Genomic DNA, 25,245 nt, shown 5'->3' with positions numbered 1-25,245 from the left:
GTAGTAATCTCAAATTAATAACAAAAAATTATGTACTCAAAACGAACAAAATGTTTTTATTAACAAGAACAATATTTCTCACCTGATTTCCTTGTATAATCTCTATGAGGAAAAAATATGCAAAACTATTTTAACCTGTTATCCCTAATCCTATTAAATGCTCATATTATGGATTAATCTCAAATTATGGGGGGGAATAATGAAAACCTTTTTTTAACGTTTTTCTTAATCTAGTTTAATTGTCACTATGGATTCATCTCAGATTATGTGGGGAAAACGTTTAACCTGTTATCCATAATCCCAATAAATAGTCAGATTATGGATTAATCTCAAAATATGGGGGAATAATATTTTAACCTGTTATCCATAATCCTAATAAATAGTCAGATTATGGATTAATCTCAAAATATGGGGGAGTAATATTTTAACCTGTTATCCATAATCCTAATAAATGGTCAGACTATGGAATAATCTTAAATAATGAACTAAAAGGATGCCCCCCTGTTTTGATTCGGTGCTGGACGGTGAAGGCGTCCACAGAGGAGCTGCAGCTGATCTGCTGATGTCAGTGCAGCATTTCACGGCGGCGCAGGGTGGAAACGCGCGCGTGCTGCCTTCCTCGCGCTCTCTCAGCCTTCATCATCACACATGCAAGCCCGCCTGGAAACATGCCGCCAGCTCTCAAGGTTTGGACCCTGTTGTGTTTGTGCTACCTGTCGCAAGCGGCTCACCCAAAGCGGGCTTTCCGATGCCCTTCAACATGCAGCTGCTCCAAGGAGTCCATCATCTGCGTCGGGTCCTCCCATATCCTGAGGATCGCTCCCAGCGAAATTGTGTCCTTGTGAGTACGCCTGGGCTTCTAAATCTATAGGGGAATGTGCAGCAATACCAGTGTGCACTTATACCTCTCTTTTTTTCTTAAATCGGTTAAGTTAAACCTTTTTTTTCCTTTGGTTTTTCAGGAGTATCGTCAATGGGACTTTCACTGAGATCAAGGAAGGGATGTTTTCTCACATGCCTTACCTCCAGCTGCTGTAAGAACAGCTGCTTTCTTCTCTTTGCACTGATGCTCTGCGGCAAATCACAACTTTATCCACAGAAAAAAAGGACAGTTGCAGATCTGCACAGGAAAGCTGGACATGCTACAGTGATGCAGTCATCCCTGTCTGGAAGTTACTCAGTACAGGAGGCTGTTTTATGATTAGACATCTGAAGATGAATGATGTTGAGTGTGATCAGGAGCTTTAAGTGCAGATCCATACTGTATTTACTGGAGCGCATTAATAATTTGTCTCCACTGATGTGACAGCTTTGGTGTCAGCAAAACCAGGCTTAAACCTTAGTAGCTTTATAATGATGAGTAAATGTGATTATTAAACAAATCAGCCATTGATTTGGATTGTTTGGACTTTCAGGATTTAAAATAATTCAAACTGCTATTGCATCTATATATATTTTTGAATTAAATTGTGGATTTTATGATATACTGAAAATAATCACTTACTTCTAACTTTTGTTGTTTCTCTTTCAGACTTTTGAATTCCAATTCTCTAACAACCATACGGGATGATGCTTTCTCAGGTCTACCACATCTGGAGTACCTGTAAGTGTTACATTTTTGGAAAATATTGGTTGATGATGCAGCTGCACGGAAATTTTACAAAAAAAAAACAAACCCTGAATTATATCATACGATCGTGGGGAAAGTTAATTATTTAATCCCTGCTGTGGATTTGTCGAAAGAAACACACAAGTTGTGCTAAATTCAATATTTTTTATATTGCTTTTTTCACATTGCACCCGGCTTAATATGAGACAACTAAAAAATGTCTCTTAGCAAACCCATACATTGAACCAAAACATACCTATGTCTCAAAAATTGAGGTTTGAACTGAATTATGAGGAGAGTGAATTTTATGTATGTGGTGCAGTGGTTAGCACTCTTGCCCCACAGCAAGAAGGCCGTGGTTTGAATCCCAGCTGGGACTTTTCTGCATGTTCTCCCTGTGCATGTGTGGATTTTCTCCGGGCACATATTCATCACCAATTGACTCAAATGTAGTGAATTGGTTTTTACATTTTGCAAACTTTACATAAAGAACTGTCATTTTCTCATGTCTTTGTCTCAAATCTACAGGTTCATTGAGAGCAACAAGCTGGAGACTACATCCAGGTTTGCCTTCAGAGGACTCAGGGATTTGACTCACTTGTACGTTTCCAGTCATCTTATCTAGATGGTGCTTTTGAAACCCATTAGAACACTCTGATTCCATTTGTTCATTCATTTTCTGCCTTCAGGTCTTTGGCAAACAACAACATTAAAGCTCTGCCTCGGGACCTCTTTGCTGACCTGGACTCGCTGATAGAGCTGTGAGTTCTCCTTGTTAGAGTGTTCCTTTGTGTTGTTTTATCAACTCTTCAGCTGCATGCTTTCCTGTCTCACAGAGACTTGCGAGGTAATGCCTTCGAGTGCGACTGCAGAGTAAAATGGCTCATGTCGTGGCTGAAGACCACCAACGCCACCGTATCCGATGTCTTGTGTGCCGCACCGGAGGACCTGAAGGACAAGCGCCTCAACGACATGAACAGCCTGCACGACGAGTGCGTTTCCACGGGTGAGAGACTCGTGTCTGACTGGCTCAGAACCTGCCAGCTAGAGGCTCTTGTGACACGGTTTCACCTCCGGCTGTTGGTTAAAAGCTGAACTTGTTTTACAGATTTCGTCCTGCATCAGTCCTTGGACGCAGAGTCTCTGTCGGTCGACACGTTCAGTTACAAGAATGACGTCTACGTGACGATTGCTGCTCCAACCACAGAGAGTTGCATGGTTTTCCAGTGGGACCACATTGAAATGAACTTCAGGACATATGATAATATCACAGGTAAACATAGACTCTTCAGCTCCACTAAAAGACCCACTCTGATCATCTTTGATCTATTGTAAAAGTGTTCCCAATAGTCTTTTATTTATAATTATGTTGTTTTTAGCCAAAATCACAAATATAGTTTCTGCAGAGCGGGCGTTTAAAAGTATGGTTTAAAAGTGGCAGAAAATGTGGGCCCTGAATGGGCTTGTCCACAGCTTCCGTGGTGGCCTCACCTGTGTTTGCCCACATTGGCCTAAGTGGGCACTCGGTGAGTAGGCTCACTATGCTAGCCAGGCGCCCAGTGGACAGCGGCGAAGTAACGAGCTCTGCTGAAGCGACCTTACAAGCTTCTCTACAGTGAGCTAGTGAGCTCTGTTGTATTGAGCTAGCGACCTACCATGTAGTGAGCTAGCAAGCTCTGCTGTAACATGCTAGTGAGCTCCTCTGTAGTGAGCCAGCAAGCCCTGCTGTAGCATGCTAGCAAGTTCCGCTGTTTCAAACTAGCAAGCTTCTCTGTAGCGACCTCCCTTGTATGGAGCTTGGGAGCTCTGCTGTATTGAGCTAGCGACCTCCCATGTAGTGAGCTAGAGAGCTAGTGATCTCCTCTGTAACAAGGTAGCAAGCTATTCTGTAGGGAGCTAGCAATCTCTGCTGTTGCATGCTAGCAAGCTCCTCTGTAGCAAGCTACGTGCTCCTCTGCAGCATGCTAGCAAGCTCCATTATATCAAACTAGCAAGCTTCTCTTTAGCGATCTCCCTTGTATTGAGCTAGCGAGCTCTGCTGTACCGAGCTAGCGAGCGCCATTGTCCACCAGGCAGCTGGCTAGCATATCAGGCCTATTCACTGAGTGCCCACCTAAGCTAATGTGGGCAAACACAGGTGGGGCCACCACGGAAACTATGGACAAACCCATTTGGGGCCCACATTTTCAACCATATGGGGCTCACTTGGCCTTGCTGGCTGGGTAGTACTTGTCATAATACTCTTTCTTTAATTCAAGGTATAAACTGACCTGGCTAATTCTCTTTATTTGGGTCAAGCAGGGTATAAGCCATTTTCTGTGGGTGACATCACACTTGGTCCAGTTCTCACATACTGTCAATGCTTAGGACTCACTTTTTCGCCCAATTTCAGCCCACTTCAGATAACCTGCACACACTGGGTGGCTGATTTATTGCTTTGGTTGGGTTCCACTCTTCCTTAAATGGTTCCTGTGCCTTTCAGGTCAGTCCATTGTGAGCTGCAAGTCGGTTGTCATCCAGGATGAGGTGTTTGTCATTGTGGCTCAGCTCTTCGGAGGTTCTCACATATACAAGTTTGACGATGACCAAAGCCGCTTCAACAAGTTCCAGGACATTGAAGTGACTAAGATCTCCAAGCCCAACGACATCGAGGTGTTCCAGATTGGCACTGATTGGTTCTTTGTGGTTGCGGACAGCTCCAAAGCAGGCCTCTCCACCCTCTACAAGTGGAACGACAACGGCTTTTACTCGTATCAGTCTCTTCACGAGTGGTTCCGCGACACAGATGCAGAGTTCTTGAACTTGGACGGAAAGGCCCATCTGATTTTGTCGAGCCGCTCTCAGGTTCCTGTGATTTACCAGTGGATTCGGAGCAACCAGAAGTTCGTCCAGCAGGGAGAGATTCCGAACATGGAGGACGTAGTGGCCGTGAAGCACTTCCGGATCAAGGAGGAGCTGTACCTGGCTTTGACGCGCTATATCGGCGACTCCAAAGTTCTGCGGTGGAGCCCCAAGCAGTTTGCAGAGATCCAGGCAGTTCCTTCACGAGGCTCCATGACCCTGCAGCCGTTCTCCTTCAAAGAACGGCACTACCTGGCTTTGGGAAGCGACTACACTTTTTCGCAGATTTATCTCTGGGACGAGGACAAGAAACTCTTCGAGCGCTTTAAGGAAGTGTACATCCAAGCGCCGCGCTCCTTTACGGTGGTCTCCACCGACCGCAGGGACTTCATCTTTTCTTCCAGCTTCAAGGGAAACACAAAGATCTTTGAACACATCTTCATCGACCTGAGCTTGTGAGGCCTTATTTTCCCTCCAGGAATCAAACGTCTTCCACAAAAGAAGATTGAGGTTTTAAAAAAAATGAGAAACCGTTCAAAATAAATACATACGCTAAGAGAAGAGCTAGGTCAGGTAGCATCTTACCTTTTGTTCAAAAGGCCTTTTACTGTTTTTCTCATACATTTTCAAACTTTAGGAGTTTACAAGAAAAAATATCCAAATTGCATGGATAATAAGAATACCCTTTTTTTTCAAGTCCTTTTTTTTTGTTTGATTTATATGTATAAAACTCCTGGAAAACCCCCTGGAGAAAAAATAAGGTTGTCCCTCCATGTTCGTTACAGCTTGTGGTAATTAATGTACAGAGCTTTGCCCTACAGGAGTGGTGTGCTCTGATGGCTCCACAGTGCCTCCCTCTGGCCGTGATGAAGCATCACACCCCCTATCTTCCGTTGAAGAAAAGTTTGAAAGCACAAATCTTTATTAAAAAATGTTTAGATTGTAGTTGTTTAGCTGTTAAAGTAACTGTAGGTGCTACAGGCTGTGTTACATGCAGCCTTTTTCTAAAAATGTTAACGGTTTGCTCTTTTTAAGAGAGATCAAGTTGATGCAAACCTACAGAAGGTGAGTATTTTTAGTTTTACGACTTTTGAGTCTTTAAAACTTGCTGCTGCAGTAGTTTGTAAAAGTTATTGTTGATCAGGGAAGGGCATCTACTTTTTTTCTTTCTTTACTAAATCCTCACCATTGAAGTCAGAGGCCTTGCGTGAAACTCAGTGTAAATAGATTAACTGAAAACAAATCCTGTTTTTTTTTTTTTTTTTCCAGAAACCTGAATGTGGACGACTCACAAAATGTACAGAAAATTCTGGAATGATTTTTGCAATGTCACTACAGATCTTTGCACTTACCTGCAAAATAAAAACAAAAAGTTACAGCAGCTTTCAAGGGCATGACATAAAAAAACAACTAGTTCTAGAGAAACTTGACGTCTTCTAGTGCTTTACTAACAAAATGAATGGCATTGCGGTTATTAAAAAAATATGCAAGTTTTAAACTGATTTTGTATGATTTAGTTATCGAATGTCAATTATTCTAAAAAATTATTGTAAGTTTATTCATTTGGATATTCAAATAAAAGTCTATAAAAGCAACTCCACTGTTTTGGTTTTTGTTAACATTTTTAGGGGGAACATTTAACTTTTTTTTTACATTTTAAGTATATACATTTATGAATAAATGTATGTATAAATATATGTTAATGTAAGTAATATAGATAATAAAGCAAAAAGATATAAACACTTTTGAGATAAATGAAAATAGTGTTTTTATGACTTCCCTGCGTTTATGCACCACCTGCCTGTAGGTGGCGGTAGCGCACACAATTGCTTTATGACAACTCGTTCGAAGAAAAGACGTATTTCCTGGTGACGTCAGAGACGGTGGAAGAAGCGAAACTTAAGACAGCGTTTGAATGTTATTGCGGGAATATCTATAATAGAAAGGCGAATAAATAAAAGGTGAGTCCATATTATTCATTTTATTCGATAAGAATTGATGTTCGATGGTATGATTTATCGTGATATGTCGCCGAGTTTGACTGCTTTTTAAAGGATTGGACCACGCCCGTAGTGTCATTATTTGATAGCTCTTTAGGCTAGGGCTCAATTAAATTGTTTTTGTCCGAAACTGCTGCGGTTAACGTTTAAACTAAGTTGTACGTCTGGTGACTGTCTATGTTTTTGTTTGACACTTAAAAACATTTTTAAGACACGACATTTTGTCTCCCTTTAGGTTATCTTATCCCAGAAACATGAATATTATCACACAAGTCCAGCTAACAGTCCCACTGCCAGTGCCGACAGAGACACACCCTGTCATCGAGTGCATACAGAGCAACAACCTAAAAAAGTTCAAGAAGTTAATAAGGGACAACGATATGGATGAGTTGTATCCATGCAGACAACTCAAAGATTTCATAACTCCTCTAATTGCAGCAGTTTACAAACATAATAAGGATATTTTCACTTATCTGCTGCGTCAAGGTGCGGATCCAAATCAAACATCCAACTCAGGCTTTACTGCTTTGCACTTTGTGTCAACATGTAATACACCCCTCTGTTTTGTGGAAGAACTCTTGGATGCAGGAGCAAATCCAAACCTGGGTCCTGTAACACCACTGGAGCCTGCTGCCGTCCACAACAGGGAGGACGTTATGAGATGTCTCCTCTCTGCTGGTGCACAGTCAACTTTGATTCCTTTCAGCAATAACAACTTAAAAATATTAGTTCAGAAGATTTCTGACTTAGCCTCTCAAGGACACGAACTCTGCTCCAAAATAAAACCCTTTTGGGATTTGGAGATTTCACTAAAACAAAACTCTCCTGAAAGAGTCCTGAAAGACTTTGATAGCCACATGTTTTGGGAGGATCCTACGACTCATTTGACCATGATTGAAATTCTTTTCACAGTTTCTGGACGAGGTCAGGAAAAATACAGCCAAGGAAGTATCAAATGGCTCAAGGAAACAGAAAAGTTGGATGTCTACATCACAAGTGCTGTCAGCCGTTTTGGAAAAATACCAAAGTCACACTTATTAAGGGCAATTTGTAGTTTGCACGTCGTTTTCTGCACAATGGATGACATACCTAATGAGGAAGCCTTGGCCATTATTCCCAAACTGCTGGATGAACTTTGCTCAAAGAAAAGGGCTGATAGCCGGGTAGCTGTCATGCAGAGACAAGACCCACCTGCGAACTTTGAAATAGTTTTACAAACACTGTATGTGATAACGCAAAAATCCAAAGGTATCAGCTCCTGGGATGTCTCGTTTTTGGACAGTCTGAGCAAGAAGGTTGCCCCTTTCTTAAATGAGCCGCATCCCTCCACAACCAGGGCCTACGCCTATGGCATTTTTGCAAACTTACTTTCAGTGGTGAATCCTGTCGACTTGTTCCAGTCAGTTGGGATTTCTTCAGTGCCTGATAACATACTGATATCTGCAGAGATGACGACAAACGACAAACTGAAAGAGGCGCTGAGACGCCTGAAGAATTACTTTCTTGACCCAAACTCTGCAGATATGGCCAGCCCGGCTGTACACAAGAAAAAGAAGAAGAGAAAGAGAAACAAGTCAAAAAACATGGAGAAACAGGAGAACCCCGACGATGAGGCCAATGCTTCTTCAGCTAATCAGTTAACAACAACATTACCTGTCCAGGTAACGTATGTCAAACCTCCCTGGGGCAGAAAATGGCTGCCTATCAGTAAGAGGTGGAATGACAAACTAAAACGGCTTGTAGATGCAGATGACGGCAAAGTCTGCAGGATTGGGAGCATCATTTATGTTAATGATGCTGAATTCCGCATCGCTAAGGGAAGCGACGGGACAGAGGTTTTCTTGGGGCTAAGAGACGACGGGACAGAGGTCGCCATCAAGAGAATGTCTAAAAGTAACTACGAAGTGCTGAAGAACGAGGAAGGAATCCTGCGGCTTCCAGAGCTCGATCACCCATCAATTGTGAGGTACATCGATGCAGCAGAAGACCAAAACTTTGGTTATCTCGCCCTCCAACTTTGCGAGTACAGCCTGGAGGAATACATCAGAGACCATGTCGACGATCAACAGATGAAGGAGAAACTTGTTGGTGACTTTCTCCGCAGTTTAGAGGTGCTTCACTGTCAAAATCCTCAAATTCTCCACAGAGATCTCAAACCGCAGAATGTTTTGATTGGTAAGAAATGTTTAATTCATTTATTATCTTTAATATCTTTATTTTATACTGGTATTTATGGTCCTTAGGACAATTATGAAATTAAGTAGTAAGAGGTAAAGCTAAGTAGTACTTGTAATTGGTTTCATTGTATTTATGTCTCTTATTTTGCAAGACTTGATGAAAAAAATTGAAAATAACATTTTTAAATAAATATTTTTAACTTGCAACTTAAATTAATTCAGGTTCCTGATTCAGCAACTCACAAATATAAATGATGCCATTATAGGATATATGTAAAAAACACTTTAATTTAAAGTCAAAGTCCTTGGAAATGTGTACTCAAATGAACTTTTTAAACATATGGATCATTGTAATATATACCAATGATCTGGATATTCTATGATTTGAAAACATTAACCTTGTTTTGAAGTGAATCTTTTAAATTTTTCTTCCTGATTTGTCCACAGACGTCAAAAGGAATGCACGGCTGGCTGACTTTGGCATCAGCAGACGCCTGTGCAAAAATGAAACGACTCTGCGGACGGTGAGCGCAGGAACAAAGTGCTGGATGGCCACAGAGACATTGGGACAAGAAGAAAGTAAAATCTCTTACAAGTCAAACACTGATGTGCAGGTGAGCATTTTTGCTCCATAAACTTGTTTGAGGAACTTCTGAATGCGTGGAGAAATACTTCTTTGTGCATATTTAAGGTGGCGGGGATGCTGATTTACTACATCCTCTCAAGTGGACACCATCCATTTGGCAAATCAGTTGAATGTGAGTTCAACATTTACAAGGGCATCTACAGTTTGGACCATGTTGAAGATTTGCTGGCTGGGGACCTCATTGAGCAGATGATAAATAAAGATCCAACAAGAAGACCAAATGTGGAAACATGTCTGGGTCATCCCTTTTTCTGGTCTTCTAGAATGTAAGAATTCAAGCAAAAGTCTAAATTACACATTAATCATTACTGAATTGTTGATACCAATCCATTGCTTATGAACTTTAATGCATGAATGAGTGTTTTATTTGTTAAAGAAAACTGGAATACCTGAAGCGCATCGGTAACAGGAATGAGGCTGCAAAATGTCGACAAGCAGATCAGAAACTGATTGATTCTCTGGAAAGTTCTGCTGTGAACAAATCCTTCACACAATGGAAACAGAGGGTGAGTGCTACGTACATGCACTAGCTTTACTTTTGTACTTTGAAAAGTTAAAACATTTGTTTTCCCTTCAAACAGTTTCCAGAAGACCTGGTTAGAAGGATGGATGGTAATGGAAAAGCTTATCCAGAAACCACACTCGGATTACTGCGCTTCATACGCAACCTCCACGTGCACTAGTAAGTTTAGCTATATTTCAAGGGATGTAAGATCTGCTGCAAGAAAATATCAAAGACTTGAATTTAATAAAGCAAATATTTAAATGTGAGTGTTTCTCCATTTAGACTGGAAAAGTCAGTTGGTTTGGACCACTTAATTTGGCTGAGTACTGAACCCTGTGTTTGGTCTTCATTCAGGGTTCGAACTAAAGCTTGTAAACAAAACCCCATGGCTAAAGATCTCTTCAGTGATTGGCCAGGAATTTCGAGGCTACCTCGAAAGATGGGTCCAAGAGCGGTTCCTGGTCCCAGACCAGGGTCCGCTTGGGTGTATTCAGTCGGAAAATCTGTTCTGGATTATCAGAGGAAAACAAACTCTGGTTAATTTTGAGCTAACCACATAAGTCCAGTCTGAATAACCCCTTAATTGTGTGAATGCTTACAAAGTATTCTCACTATAGTGATTCTTCTGCTCCTTTCTGAAAGTTTTCAGCATGTAAAAAACCCACTTTCAGCGATGTGAGCAATCTTGGTATTAAGACATTCAGCTTGTTCAGGACATTACTGCTTGTACTTTTGATATTCATATCTTTTCTGGCTTTAAAATTTTAGGCAATTAATGTTTTTTTTTAAGCCCCATGGAGAATAACTTGGAAAAATGTGTCAAATCCTTCAAAAAACTTGCACTAAGCTGCAACTTTCACTGTTGAAACATATCCAATACTGGTATCAAAATATTCAGCACATTCAGGGCAGTCTTGCTTGTGCTTTGGCATTTATAAACTTTACCATTTTTAAGATTTAATGCAGTTTATGTGAATTTTCAGCCACATAGAAATTAGAAATTCTTCAAATTCTTTGTGCACTTTGAAACTTATGCAATATTGGTATCAAAAGGTTCAACACGTTCAGGATATTATTCAGCAGTTAGAGTAAATTGCTTTGGTATTTTCAGTGACCACATTCAGCAAAAAGCATTCACACTAGCATTATCGCAGGTAATGCAACTTTTCTAGTTTAGGTTTATTTTTTCACATTCTGCCAATGGCAGCAGTTAAATGTGCCTAAAAATGTTCTTGTCTCTAAACAGTGAGAAGGATGCAGCCCTCATCGATGTCTTGACGCTGTTTCCTGATCTGTTCGGGTGTATTTACAAGTTCTCTAAAGCCCAAGGATGGAATGAAGAAACTCCCTTAAAGGAGATGTTTCAGAGAGAGGACTCCAGATCTGCCTTTGTGACTCCGCCCACAACACCAAAAGATCTGGACCATCCAAGTGTTCCAGTTCAAGAGTCTCAACCGGGAGATTTGAAGGACATATAGCTATATCCCGATTCACCTTTCAAGATCTCCTGTTTCATAGGTTATGTTCTATTTCCAGTAGACCATTGTCAGTCTTCCCTGTCCCGTGTCTCCTGTTGTCCAAAAATAGGAAAAGAACTCTAACCTTAAGAAAAAAATCACTAGAATGCAGTAATATGAATCGCCCAAGTAGCAAATTATTTTTAATCTAACAAGAAATCTTATATCAGAATCTAAAAACAAGATGATAGCTCTTATTAAAGAAAAAAATAGTGACTGATCTGAGTATCAGAAAAAAACTTCGATTTAGATTTTATTTATTTGCACTTACACAAGATATTGCAAAAAACAGGTATAAAAATACATTAAAAAGTAGGTGCAGGAAGAGGCAAAAAAAAAAGATCAAAGATACGTTAAAACAACTTCAAACTTGATTAAATATCTTGAATGTCTAAAAACTTTTAAAAGTTTTAAATGTTTGCGAGTTTAGTTTGCAGAATGTGTCAAAATCACCATATTTTCTTAAATTTTTAATCGAGATCAGATCTCCGTTTTCTATGAAACTGAGTTTATTTTATAGATAGACATCTATAATCCTACTTTGTGTTTTTTTTCCTGTGGAATTTAAAGGGATAAAGGAAGAAAAACACTATGTAAAGAATTGTTTTATTCATCATACCTGCTGTGCTTGAAGCTGGGTTGCACATTAATAATGCCTTAAAAGGTAAATGGTGGTTATGAATGGCATTTCTTTTTGCCATTAGTTGTTTTGCATATTTGTTTGTTTGTTGCGGTGAATTTTTTATCCTTAATCCAATTTTATTTTGCTAAGTGTATCAGTTCACTGCAGTTTTTCCTTGTAATGATTGTTTGTGAAAAATGCTGTTGAGCACAGAAAGCAGCTGGTATAAAAATCAAGTTTTTAAAACTTTATTTAAGGAACCAGCTTTTCTAAATCAAGAAAAAAAATCATGCAATGTTTAACTCCTAAACTTTTATTTTGCATGATCCATTTCCTTAAGTTACTTAAACAAATGAGAAAAACTCCTGTATGTGATGCCCTAAAAGTGGCTTAAAACTTGATGTGTATTAGAATTTTCAACTAAACACTATTTGTTTATATTTTTTTACATTTTATTATGGTTTTATTACAATTGCCACATCAGCAGTATATAAGCTGAATGTAATGTTAAGAGTTTGACAAAAATTCAATGCTTGAAAGCGTTTTTGGGAACTTGCACAGAAAATGAGTTACTTCTTTATTGTTTTATTCATTTGAGTTTGATTTCATTTCTCTTAAGTTTTAGATTTTTAAGACAAATTAGTAAAATCACAGTTTTAATTCACTCTTAAATTATTTTAAAAATATATATATAACTTTTGTGAGGTTTTCTAAATTCCACAGCGAATTAGCTCTCACTGATTGGCATGTTTTCAAGGGCCAGGGAGATCCATCCAGCTAGTTGTGAAATTTTAAAGCAAAATTGTAAAATTCTTCTTATTGTTATGATAAAGAAGAAAGCATCACTTGTTGCAAATTATTAAGCTGTCATGTATGTTTTTGTCCTTTTCTAAAGAAAAAAATAAATAAGACATGTTGCCTCTCATTATCCTATTATTTAAAACATCAATGTTGTGTATTTTATTAAATAAAAAATATAAATTTGTTTTAGATTCCGGTTTTGAGAAGTGGAATATCACCAGGGCAGAATAGGCATTTTGTGCTAAATTTATTTTTTTGTTTTTTTAAACTAGTTGTTTACCAGAAGTTGTTTTATTTCTATATCCAGGTTCACCTTTCTTAGGCGGCATTGTGTCAGTACCCGATTTGTACATTTAGGAGCACTAACAAACTACAACCATAGATATTCATGTCAATGATCAAACAGACATTTGTGCTTTTAATATGAAATGGTTTTAGCATTTCACCGGAAGTTGTTTTATTTTGACGGTCTAAACTAAACAAAGTGACGTTGCTTAATAAACACAGCAGGCGAGGCAGCTCCTTTCAGTTAGTGCCCCCAGAAAAAATAATTTTGCTAATTTATTTTTATAGTCATGCAGTCTTCCAAAAGAAGTGAGAGTGACTGGCAGGGACTCGTAAGTGAGGTAAGCGAAAGAAGACGACGCGGACCGAACCGCTGCTGGTCCATATGGCAGCAGCGTCCGAGTGCTGGCTTGCAGCTGTTTATTCAAACTAAACCGCGCTGCTCATCCTCGCGACCTCTTAGTTTGTAGTAAATAAGGTCGGTTTTTAAAATGATATAGAATCCGACAACATTGGCGCACACCTGCCCACGCATACAGGGATCCCGGGGGCTTTAATGTGGAGATGTAACCCACATGTGGGCCCAAATGAACCTGCTTTTGGTTGAAAAGGGCTTCAAAATTATGTCAACCTAGTAGCGTTTACTTCACGGTACACCGAAAAAAATAAGGTATTTATGTTTCTGCTCTTGTCTAATCCCAACAAGCTTTTTTATGAGGATGATATAGGATTTAGTTATGTTTTCTTCATTAAAGATGATCCAATTAAAATTATACAATAAAAAATAATAATTTATTTGATTTAAAAGCACATATCGAAATATGAATACGAATTTAAATAATTTGGGGGGAAACCTGTTTCCAATTATTTTTAGGTTTGCTATTTCAAATCTTTAAAATAATTCAAATAATGTGGCAAAATATAGTTTGAATAACAAAATCCCACAATATAAATTATTAAATTAGAAATTGGTTAAATTTGCTTTTTAAATCGCTTTATTATTGGTCTAGAAATGTTTTTTCTTATTGATAATCAATAGTAGATTTTAGAAAGTTGCGGAATTTAAAATTAGTCACGACTGAATCTAAAAAAACGAGAGGAAAATGATCAAATATTTTCTTTTTACCTTTGATGAATGTTAAAAATCTTCTTCAATTCTTTTCGCGTAGACTGAATGCAATGTTGCTCGCTTCGCCCCCTATCGGTGGTGGTTAGAAGTGCTATTTTTTATTTGACACTTTCTTAGAAAAACACGGAATAAAAGGTGTAGTTTGGTAAGATATGAACTTATTCATAATCTATGTACAGATTTAGCGTTTTAAAGAGGACATACGTTTTGAAAGCATATTTTTTAAGACTTGCTACAGTGTTTTTCTATAAATGCACAGGGGCTGGCTGTCATGTTAGAATGGGTTTCACCAGTGAAATAAAATAAAAAATCTAGTGCAGCAATCTCCATAATAAATGCACAGCAAAGACTGTTTTTCTTTTTAAAATTGCTTCTGTGTTTATTGCTTGGCTTAGTTCTTGGTGTGTAAGCGCAAGTTGGACAGTAAGAAAGAGGCTCTGCTCATCCTCTCCAAGGAGTTGGACACTTGTCAACAGGAGAGAGACCAGTACAAGCTGATGGCCAACCAGCTGCGAGAACGCCATCAAGGACTCAAAAAGAAGTACAGAGAACTCATTGTAAGTCGGTGTTTTTCAACTAGTGTACCATAAGAGAATATTGAATTTCACTTAGTTTTAAAAAGCATTCAGGTCTGTGTTCATCCAAACAGGACCGGGTTTCACACTGAGTCGTTAGAAAAGATCCTAAAATACTTTTTCTTTGCACTTATTCGATTTCTGTTCCTCAATTTTGCTGCAGCTTCAGCCAGTTGTTCTCATTTTAGAAAAAGTTCAACCCCTTAATTTGTCTCCACCAATCATTCCAGGAGGCTTAACCATTTACATCATCAATAGCCAATCAGACATAGTTAATGACTTCATTTCCTTGGCTAATAAAGTCCTAGTTACAACAAAAATAACAGATAAATAGGGTGTTCAGCACTGTAGTTTCCCGCAGAATCTGGTGTCAGAAAAGTGAATAAAACAATGAAGCTTGAAAATGTGAGTCTGTCCAGCAGTTAAAGTTATTATTTTTTTTAATTTTGACAAAAGAAAAGCTAATAAAACCTGAGTGTTAACCAGTTTCTCTAGTTAGAATTTAACTTATAAACATATAAGTTAATTTTAGTATGAAATTTATCTCGCAGGCTGTGATTATATAATTAAAAAGGAGTTTATAATATTTTATTAAGTTTATTTGTTCCTGAGGTTACATATAATTAGTACAGTCCATAGGGGTTCTCTGTTTTTACAGTTTTAAAAAAGTGTACCTTAGTTTGAAAAAGATTCAGGTTTCCCAGAATACAGAAGTGATTTTTTTTTTTGTCAACATTAAAAGAAAAATGCAAGAAAATTTCACACATGTTGTATAAACTAACGTTTAATCTACCACATATGTCACATGATATGTTTTCAGGATGGTGATCCGTCTCTGCCACCAGAAAAACGTAATCAAGTAAGTTAGGATGTTTTACGATGGCATGTGCTTTGCATTATGTTGGATAACCAACCTTCACATTTATGTGGCTGAACTGATGGAGAAAAGAGGGATCATGGGATGTGTGGATTGCTCCTCCTCCGTAGGTGAATCTGGCTCAGCTGCTGAGGGACTCTAGAGAACGAGTGAAACAGCTCTCTGAGGAGGTGAAGGACCTCACTCAGAGGCTTGCAGAGGCTCAAGGAGATAACAAGGTGTGATCGGAAACACAAGCGTAGACATGTACACTTAAGTAACAAATTTAGAATTTATATTAATCATTTTTTTTGTTAATTAATTTTTTTTCTAGCTTCTGAGGATGACTATTACGAAACAGAGGCTGGGGGATGATGAAGTTGGGGTGCGTCACTTTCCGGCCCATGAGCGGGAGGACCTGGTTTGCCAGCTGGAGAGAGCTGGGCTACAGGTTAACAGATTTAAATCACATTAAAGACCAACTCTGATCGTCTTTTGATCTATTTCAAAACGTTCCTACTATGATTATGCAGTTTTTAGCTAAACCCTTTTTTAAAAGTTTTGTTTTCTAGGACATAGTTTCTGCAGAGCGGCAGTAGTTCATTAGAAATTCGCCTATCTCTGAGTGGTGCGGGCGGGATCACTCGCTTCCCATCATCCATCTGTTTGCAATGTCTCCCGCTAGCTTACAGGCAGCCACCGCAACCTCAAGCTAGCATTACGAAGTGTAACAAGAATGTACAGCAATATCAGAGCTGTCTATTTAGTCAGATATCAGCTCAGATGAGGAAAACAAAGAAGAAAAAAGATAAGATCACCCTTCTATGAGACTTCTTAAGAGCTCTAAAGTTGCAATCTTGCTGTGTCTTCTCAGCAAACCTACAAAATCAGCAAGGGATCTAATTAGGGCTGCCACGATTAGTCGACCAATCGATGACTAATCGACTATTAAAATAGTCGACAATTAATTTAATAGTCGATTAGTCGTAACTTTACATTGTATGAAGTCAGAGTGTAGTAAAGCGGAAAGTTATGATGGCATAATGCTAGCTTTTTAGACGATTTTGCCATTTATTAAGGTTTTTTAGGATATTTTGGAGTTTAGCGAATATTTCAGCTGCATGCTAGCTATTTGGCAAATTTAGGATTTTTTTTTCAGTTTTTATGCTATTTAGAGTTTAGCTAATATTTCAGCTACATGCTAGCTATTTTGGCTAATCTAGTTTTTTCAGTTTTTTGGGCTAATTAAAAGTTTAGCTACTATTTCAGTTGGATGCTAGCTATTTTGGCTAATTTTGGATTTTTTTTTCAGGTTTTTAGGCTATTTTAAAATTTAGCTAATACTTCAGCTACATGTTGGCTATTTTGGCTAACTCAGGCTTTTTTTCCAGTTTTTCAGGCTAATTGGGCATTTAACTCATATTTTAGCTGGCTATTAGCTTCAGCATTTTCAGCTATCAGCTTCAACGTTTTTAGCTATCAATTTCAGCATCTGAAGCTTTCAGCACTAGCATCTTCAGCGGCCGAATTCAGCTTACAGCATTCACACTAGCATTATCCCAGCTAATGCTCTGTATCTGGTTTTTAGTTGGTTTAAAGCTAATGATGGTTAAGATGTGTGCTTTACATCCAGTTTGCCCATGACCCAATTAGTCGACTAATCGGAAAAAATAATCGGTGATTAGTTGACTATTAAAATAATTGTTTGTGACAGAACTAGATCTAATACTATTTTCCTGCACTATATTTGACCTTTTCTCCATTCCTGTTCCTAGATGGAAGAAATGGAAAACTCCATCAAGGCCCTGACGGATGAGCTCCAGGACGTGAAGGCAGAACGCAACGTGTTCAAAGAGAAGGCTGACCGACTAAACGTTGAACTCAACCACATTCTGGGGAACCACGAGTCTCGCATCATCGACGTGGACGCTCTTTGCATGGAAAACCGGTAAGTAGAAGTTTCTCTGTGCACCTCAGCTTCCTGTAAATGTTGATATTTATCCCATTCAGCACAAATTTGTTCTTTGAGTCCATGTTTGGATCATGAAAATATTCTAGTTTCATTTTTTCCACGTAAATTAACAAAGTAATTCAATTTCTTCTTATTCAAAGTATCCCCATTTTTTTATTGTAATTCTCAGTTCAGTTTTGAGAACATATTGTACAAAACAAATGATTTCTTTAATTTCTCTGTTAAAAAAACAAAAAAAAGTATTCTAGCTTCATTTAATAAACCAAAAAAAAAGAAAACCCTTGAACCATTGAGTTAGAATCACTGACTGTAAATGAGAACTGGATCGGTCAAGCGTGACGTCCACCACCGAAAATGGCTTACTTCCGGGTCTGGCTTCAACCAAATGAAGCTAATTAATTGGCCATTTTTTTGCAGTACAGATTCCGTCATGTTGGAGCCAGACGTAGTCATAAGCAGTGATTGATATGAGTCGATTGGAGTCATTGTTTCTATGCCAACCACTCTAGCCAATCAGGAGTGAGCTTGTTGGAAGGCCACAAAATTAAATAAATTTGCAATTTTTTAATATGTTCTACTGTTCCTTCCATCCATTCATCTTTTGGACTTGTTATTCCCCCATCTGGAGTTGCTGGAGCCTATCCTGGCCACTGTTTGGCTAAGGCAGGATACATCCTGGACGGGTCGCCGATCCATCACTGGGCGCTACTCCATTAAAGCTGTTATATTCCCTGTTATTTTTCAGGTATCTGCATGACCGCTTCACTCAGCTGCAGGAGGAGGTCACCCTATTAAAATCTAACATCATGAAGTACAAGGTAGACTTCTTTTACTTTATTTGATTTATTTGCAGGTTGAGGCTTTTGTTTTGGATTCACAGAGCTCCTTTTTTTTTTTTTTTCTTCTTTTCATTGCAGACGGCCCTTGAGAGGAGGAAAAACTCCGGCCCACATGGAAGATCAAGTAGCAACCCCCTCACTGGTGTTCTCTCAGCCAAACAAGGTAAAAAAAAAAATCATTTTTGAATTTCCTTCCAAATCCACAACCGCTTATTAAGACACTACAAAGAGTCTCTCATGTGTTTTTGCTTCATAAATGCTTTGTTTTTAAACCTCGTCTCTTTGAGTCATCACCTGGACATCAGCCAGGTTTTTAATTGTATTCCGAGTTCTGGAGAGCTCCGCGGGCAGCGAGATGAGCCCGCCACCATGACTGACAGCTGCTTGCAGAAGCAGCACAGTAGGCTGAGGAGTTAAAGTTAGGGGAGCGTCAACTCGCAGACGCCTGCTCCTCACAGTCCAGCTGTGCTTTGTCTCTGTCATGCTGTTCCTCCCCATTGTTAGCTACATCACGTTGCTCTCTCTGGGATCTATTTTCAACTTTCCTCACAGTTTGCATTTCTTTTTTCCGTTTATGTCAGGGGTTTGTCAAATCTTCACTTTTTCTCCTTTTTTAATATCATTTTTATAATTTCTTCTCCACTTTTCAGTCCAGGAGATGCTCCTGGAGGAGCAGGGCTGCAGTTTGCCTCTCACTCCTCAGTCCATCTCAGACCTGAAGTCTTTGGCCACTGCTCTGCTGGAGACCATCCACGAGAAGAACCTGGTCATCCAGCACCAGAGGCACACGAACAGGTAGGAGGCCCTGAGGGCGGGGCTCCTTTCCAATGTTTGTCGAGGAAAAACAAACTCCTCCTAGAAGGCAAACATCCAGTACAGATACACCGGTTTGAAGAAGTCTGACTCTTTGCTCTGGTCTGCAGGATTCTGGGTAACAGGGTGTCGGATTTGGAAAGGAAGCTCAGGACCTTAGAGGTTTCTGGTTTATGGAGTCTTCCAGGTGAGCGAATAGGACAAGTATTTTAAATGGTCTCCAATACTATCCTGACATGATCCTCCAATTGACCTGATTTACTCTGGTCCGTTTCCATTGTCCTGACACAAAAAATACAACACTCATCAATCAGTACGAATGTTTACATCGCCAACGTCATGTCCACGTTTGACGTCTCTCCCTCAGCAACAAACACTTTAGTTAAATATTGTGTATGACCTTTACAATTGTTCCTTTATTCCGTAAGTGAATGAGCATCTCTGTAAATTCCAAAAAGTATGCAAAAAAAATTCAGTTTTCACAAACTATTGCTGGTATTTTGGTCCATTCCTCCATGCAGATCTCCTCTAAAGCAGCGATGTTTTGGGGATGCAAAGTGACGGAAAAAACACATTTATTTATATGTAAAAATGTACAGCTTCAGATTTCATTAAAGTGAGTTAATTCCATGATTTTTCCCTCAGATTATGAAAAATAACGGTATATTTGAATAAGATGGCCGTTCGAAACCCCAGCTGAGTGTAGCCTTATGTAAACACTCCTCTGTGAGTTTGTAGTAGTGTGTTTCTGTATTTTACAGACACCCACATACATGCTCCGCTCTTTATGTTTAAGATGCGGCGATAAAGGTCAAAATCAAGTTATAATAATTTGTTCTATTATTTGACGCAAACCAATTAGCAATGCAGTTCCTTAATTGACCACTAGAGGCTGTTTTTTTTTCCTTCATTTATTTCTCTGGTTAACTCTTTAACACCGTAGATTTAGCTTTAATTAAACTAAAGAAAAGCGGACTGGCATTGATATACAGCACTTTACGATAGTTAAGGGATTAAACAATCAGGTGATTCTGACATGGAGAAAAGAATCACCAGATTTACGTTGATAGCATAAGCGTTTGAAGAATTACAGTTTGTCAAAAGCATGTGTTGTTTAAGTGTCACCGGCAAAGTTTCTTATGTTAAAAGCCTCATCTTAACACACAAATATCTTCTGTACAGTCAAAGTCAGCTTCTTTGGTTTCAATAAAGCTAAAATTTGTGTATTTTTAGGGTCAAATTTATGTTTTATAGTGTGGTGTCTGACTGAACAAACCTCCCGCCTTATTTCACCCATATTGAACTGAATATCAATAATATCATCCTATTGAAGCTCAGATCAGAGGTTTACAATCCCATAATAAACTATGGGACTGGGTTCCTACTCCAAATGAAATTTATTGTTTTATTGTCTTTACAGGAAAAACAACTAATTTAAAAAATGTACCTCTGTTTTTTTTTTTTTTTTTATTTAATGAATTGCTCTCTGTTGTTTACGCTTATTTATAACGGTGTGTCTCTTTTTTTCCCCGGCTGCGTCTCAGGCTTGACCTACCACGTATCAGTGGGAATTGGGAGTATGTATGCCTTCTGCCCCACTTCACCCGTCCGTGTCCTCCACTATGTTACGCAGACACAAATTTGGGCAGAAGCCCAGAAAGCTGCCCGCCTCATGCCCACCTTTTACAGCGTGTCGACTCCATGACCAGCCAGCCGCTTGTGTTTGTTCATGATACCATCAAAGCTTCGTGCCTGCTCACACATTCCACTGGTTCAGATAAAAAAAATGTAATTAACAAATATATTCTGACAAATTTTTCATTCAATTAAGTTTAATTTGAGATGACAAAATTCAATATTTTGTTGTTTGTCTTTAAATTAAATCTCTTATTTTGAGGAAATAATAACTGCTTTTAATTTTAAAACCTTTCTTTCTATATTAAAATCTAATTTATCCTTAAAGTTTTACAAAAATCTCTATTACATATAGATTTATTTTAAACATCAGGACATTTTCAGGACAAACCTTTTAAAAACACTGCTCCAATAATCTTTTAATTCATTTTCAAACCATTCCAAATGGTTTTTTAATTATAATTATTCTGTTTTTAGGCAAAATACTTGTTGATTTTTAGAACTTAGTTTCTGCAAAGCTACAATAGTTGATTAGAAATTACCCCTATGAGTTGTGGGTGGGACTGTTGGCGTGGAGAAACCCCGCCCCCTTTCCCTTGTCCATTGCTGAAAGCTGTCTAAGAGGAGCAGGGAGTTTGTGGCTCACCCAGCATGTTCTCTACGACACTTCTACACTCTTTTTCAAACTATTTATTTTCCTGCTATTGATTCACACCAACCTGAATAAAAAAATAACCATAAATCCCATTTCAATCTTAATTTTCTTTATAAAAGTCCTCCATCAACAGAAAAAATGCCACAAAAACATGTTAAAAACACATTTTTTAAAATCAGATTCTCTTAAAATCTGCCAATCCTCCTAAAAAAATCAATGCCTTAGCCATAAATAATTTTTTGTCCACTAGAGGGAGCCGTTGTGCCATTCCTGAACCCCACTGGAGAGTGGAGGGGGTTGCTGGTGGATGGAGGTGTCCTGTCACGAGAGCGTCATTCTCTGTGCCATAAAACTGACAAGCATCCATTACTGAAAATGATTGCCCACATTACAAACACATTTAGGGGAATGTGCCGTTATTAGGGAATTTGTAGGCGAGGGGCCCAGAGTGCCTGACGACCACACTGTCCACCACAGTTGGGCAAAAAAAGAGAATTAAGTGTGCAGCTCCAATGTGATCGGCAGTCGATCTGATAGAGATAAAAAGAGAATGACTGCTTTTCTGAAGACCAGACAACTCCATTGTCTATAGGAGCCAAAAAAGGTTATAATCAAAAAAAAATTCTACTGATTTGAGCTTTAAGTTCACCTAACCTCCATGAGTGATGTAACATAGCAGCTGAAAGGCTGTCAGGGTGCATCAGCCTCTGAGGGCGGGATTCTGGTCCAGTGACTGACATTTCCCTGTGCAGAAGAAGACTTTTCCCCCTAAAGCTAAACAGGAAGACATTCCAGTGAAGGTTTGGGTTTTGAATGACATATTTGACACATATGTGCATAGCTGTGATGGTGTCGATGACCTGGTGAGTTGTGGTGTCACATCACGTTACACCCTTAAACAAATAGGAACTTTGGAACTTAAAGACCCACTCTGATAAAAAAAAAAAGTGTTTTTGCTGTTTTTACCATCTTCTTGTTTTTTTCTGAAAATGGAGGACATATATTTGGGAAATTGAGCTTAAAAGGACATTTTTAAGTATCTTTTTATACAAATTGGTGTAAATCAGGAGCAGACGAGAAATGCGGTTGGAAAAAGATCGTAGAAAATCTGCTCGGCTGACCACAAGTTCCCTACTACACTAGATCTATGTATGTCTTTGTCATCTAGAAGCTGGCTAGAAACTGTACAGCTCAATAGGTCCAATATTAATCACCACTTTGTTGCACTGCTAATGTTAGATTGGGCTGTAAGCTAGCAGGAGAAAGCACAAACTTAGAGCTAGAGATAATAAGAGTAATGTTCTCGACGGCCACATCAGGCCCTGTTTTAATGGGTCTAGTTTTAGAAGTGTTTAGTCTTTTCATTGTTTTTGTTGGGTGACGAGCAGCAGTCATTAGTAGGGGTGTAAGGAAAAATCGATTAGGCAATATATCACGATATTTCATTAGGCGATACTTGTATCGATTTAAAATGTTGACAAGACAATATTTAATTAATTTATTACGAACAAATGTTGCAGTGCTTAGTGTTGTAAATAAAACTGTTTTTTACCATTTTCTTACAATAAAATGTGCATTCACATTCACATAGAGTTTTTTTTACTTCTATTAAGAAATAAACAGATATTACTCAATCAAGATATTTTTTTCTGTAGTTTAAATTATTGGTTCTAAATTGACCAATCAGATGCCTCGGTAAAAGTATGTGGTTTCATGTGGAATGTTTGAGAGAACCCATTTTCAAGAGGTAGGGGTGTGAACTTCTAACAAGCTCACTTTTGATTGGCTAGAGTGGTTGCCATAGAAATGATGACTCAGACCAAACTCAACCAATCACTGCCTAGTGACTTTGTTTGGCTCCAACATGTCGACTGAGTTGACTTGGTTACATTGGAGATGGAAGGTAAGCCGTTTCATACGGGTGACGTCACACTGACTCGGTCCAGTTCTCATTTACAGTCAATCATATCCAAAGAAAGCAAAGATAAAAAACTAAAATCTGTCAACATTTAAAATAGATACAAGTATCTCCAAATGAAATATCACGATATATAACCAAAATTGATTTTTCTAACAGGTTAGCCTAAAAGAAGCTAGGATCTTTGCTAGGATTATTTTACCAAATTACTTCTTTATTGGAGCAACTTGCTGTTGTCGTGTTAAAAAATCATTTTAAAATATCTGTGCAAAATCTTAGAATAAAGCACTACACCGACATGAAATTATCTTTTCAAAGCTTTTTGTTTCTCAGAAGTCTAAAATGTCTTGTTTTCATCCCAGCCTCTTCTTCACCACCAGGCAGTCATTAACATAATACTTGCCCAGTGGCAAGTTTGAACAAATAATGAACGATCACTGAAGTTTTGAGGCATTCCTGTATGTGAATAATTTAAAATTAAATTGCAGAAAACCTCAAATTCAAGATCTAATCACAATAAAAGATTTATTTTCTCTTAAACTTTCTATAACCTCCATCTTCTGAATAGAACTTCAGTCTGATCTGAGCATCTTTTAAAAATATGGACTCCCTTTTTTTTCAGCATTATGGCTTCTGTTCCCCATTCATGATTTTCATGCATCATGTCACCGAGTCATCCATTTTTTTTCTCGCCATTTACTGTTTATTTTTGTGCCAAACGCTTGAAAAGTCAGAGAAATATTCTGCCTATTCAGAGTTTCTGTGAAAGCGAGTGCGGCTCATTTACATGCCTCTGTGTTTTTCAATGTGCATATAGTGTGGTGTGTATATTTGTGGCGTCTGGTTTATAGTGCACCAGTCTCGTATGAGTAGCATATGGCGTCAGCCTGAGAGGCGTACAGCCATTGCTAATGAAGACAGATGATAGGGAGCCGGATCCTCTTCCTGTGAGCACTGCAATGCATACATGAGTGTCTTTGTATGCTGTGAAACACTCAAGATGCTCCTCATCCATTTCATTCATCTCATTTTTATACAATTTGTCTTTTATTGACAAAACTTAAATGTACATTTTTTTTTCCTTTGGTTTTGGACCTACAGGAACGCGGGACAGCATCACTCTGAACGAAAACCTTCAACTCGAGCTGCATCCGACCCCATCCCAACCAAGCGCCCAGGCTCAAGGGCAGATGCCTAAAGGTGTGAGAGCGGCAGGAAAAATTCCCAAACCTTTGCATGTAATTACCGCAATTAGCCACAGTGTGTAAAGCGCTCTTCAGTTTAACCCGCATCCTCCGTCTTCCCGCCCCGATTCCTCTCTGCTTCTCATTGGTGCAGTCTGTCCAAATGCCATGGCATTTTGGAAATGTGAAGCAAATTCTGGCCCACTGACATTCACAAACTTCTGCTGTGAATGGGGGGGAAGGGGGTTGCCATAAATATGGATGCCACTTGAGCTAATGTTGCTTTCTTCTTGCCTGTTTATGCGTGTGTGGGTAAAAGATGGCAGTTTTTAACCTTCTTTTGGCGACACTTCCATAAATATGGGTCAGTAAGCTTTTACTGTGATGAGATGAAGGGCGTCACGTCCACATCGCACTCGGCACAGCGCGTTCAAGCGGCCACTTCCAATGAAAAGTCTATGTAAACCCCCATAAATGCGATTTTGGGCTTTTAAAACTCTGCGTTTACGAGTAATCAGGCAAGTTTATTTGCTCTACAGCCAAAATGTTATGACTCCAAATCTTTCCAAAAAAAGTATTTAGTCAGCCACCAATTTTGCAAGTAATTTTAATCAAACCTCGATTATGAGAGACAAAATGAGAAAAAAAATCCAGAAAAAATAACGT

The 25,245-nt window shown here is 38.7% G+C and overlaps 3 protein-coding genes across 8 annotated transcripts in view; all 3 read left to right on the top strand.

Moving 5' to 3' along the window:
* The first annotated feature begins 668 nt into the window (after positions 1-668).
* lgi2a (leucine-rich repeat LGI family, member 2a) lies at positions 669-6,045 on the top strand. The gene is made up of 8 exons (XM_024288435.1): positions 669-841; positions 963-1,034; positions 1,532-1,603; positions 2,138-2,209; positions 2,299-2,370; positions 2,446-2,615; positions 2,718-2,882; positions 4,092-6,045. Exons 1-8 carry the CDS (start codon positions 669-671, stop codon positions 4,907-4,909), a joined length of 1,614 nt encoding a protein of 537 aa, XP_024144203.1. The 3' UTR covers positions 4,910-6,045.
* Positions 6,046-6,289: 244 nt separating this feature from the next.
* LOC112156217 (serine/threonine-protein kinase ppk4) lies at positions 6,290-12,842 on the top strand. Of its 3 annotated transcripts, none has more exons than XM_024288424.2 (7): positions 6,290-6,411; positions 6,686-8,625; positions 9,075-9,241; positions 9,319-9,539; positions 9,650-9,779; positions 9,855-9,955; positions 11,025-12,842. In XM_024288424.2, the coding sequence occupies exons 2-7, from the start codon at positions 6,705-6,707 to the stop codon at positions 11,254-11,256; spliced, it is 2,772 nt and encodes a 923-aa protein (XP_024144192.1). In that variant the 5' UTR covers positions 6,290-6,411; positions 6,686-6,704; the 3' UTR covers positions 11,257-12,842. The 3 variants fall into 3 exon arrangements, with proteins under 3 accessions (XP_024144192.1, XP_036072475.1, XP_024144194.1); XM_036216582.1 differs by lacking the exon at positions 11,025-12,842 and adding an exon at positions 10,133-10,989; XM_024288426.2 differs by having other exon boundaries at positions 6,292-6,411; positions 7,363-8,625.
* A 145-nt stretch (positions 12,843-12,987) lies between these two features.
* ccdc149a (coiled-coil domain containing 149a) overlaps positions 12,988-25,245 on the top strand; it is a 14,330-nt gene continuing 2,072 nt past the window's right edge. The window contains exons 1-12 of one of the 4 annotated variants that reach the window (XM_024288496.2): positions 12,988-13,344; positions 14,588-14,689; positions 15,528-15,566; positions 15,695-15,802; positions 15,898-16,014; positions 17,339-17,511; positions 18,281-18,353; positions 18,453-18,537; positions 19,025-19,169; positions 19,298-19,374; positions 20,732-20,764; positions 24,497-24,595. In XM_024288496.2, the coding sequence (XP_024144264.1) occupies positions 13,294-13,344; positions 14,588-14,689; positions 15,528-15,566; positions 15,695-15,802; positions 15,898-16,014; positions 17,339-17,511; positions 18,281-18,353; positions 18,453-18,537; positions 19,025-19,169; positions 19,298-19,374; positions 20,732-20,764; positions 24,497-24,595 (1,102 nt within the window). In that variant the 5' untranslated portion in view covers positions 12,988-13,293. Of the gene's footprint in view, positions 13,345-13,509; positions 13,674-14,527; positions 14,690-15,527; positions 15,567-15,694; positions 15,803-15,897; positions 16,015-17,338; positions 17,512-18,280; positions 18,354-18,452; positions 18,538-19,024; positions 19,170-19,297; positions 19,375-20,731; positions 20,765-24,496; positions 24,596-25,245 lie in introns of those variants that run through there. The other 3 variants (XM_024288494.2, XM_036216583.1, XM_024288495.2) reach the window with 3 other exon arrangements.

This window comes from Oryzias melastigma, linkage group LG18 (genome assembly GCF_002922805.2).
Source record: "Oryzias melastigma strain HK-1 linkage group LG18, ASM292280v2, whole genome shotgun sequence".
NCBI lineage: Eukaryota > Metazoa > Chordata > Actinopteri > Beloniformes > Adrianichthyidae > Oryzias > Oryzias melastigma.
This window is presented reverse-complemented; position numbering and strand designations above follow the sequence as displayed.

Excerpts from the sequence above, each read along its gene's own strand:
- lgi2a (XM_024288435.1), top strand. The coding sequence starts at position 669 with ATGCCGCCAGCTCTCAAGGTTTGGACCCTGTTGTGTTTGTGCTACCTG. Across the intron at positions 842-962 it reads CCCAGCGAAATTGTGTCCTT|GAGTATCGTCAATGGGACTT; the intron begins GTGAGTACGCCT and ends TTGGTTTTTCAG. Across the intron at positions 1,035-1,531 it reads ATGCCTTACCTCCAGCTGCT|ACTTTTGAATTCCAATTCTC; the intron begins GTAAGAACAGCT and ends TTTCTCTTTCAG.
- LOC112156217 (XM_024288424.2), top strand. The coding sequence starts at position 6,705 with ATGAATATTATCACACAAGTCCAGCTAACAGTCCCACTGCCAGTGCCG. Across the intron at positions 9,780-9,854 it reads TCACACAATGGAAACAGAGG|TTTCCAGAAGACCTGGTTAG; the intron begins GTGAGTGCTACG and ends CCCTTCAAACAG. Across the intron at positions 9,956-11,024 it reads CGCAACCTCCACGTGCACTA|TGAGAAGGATGCAGCCCTCA; the intron begins GTAAGTTTAGCT and ends GTCTCTAAACAG.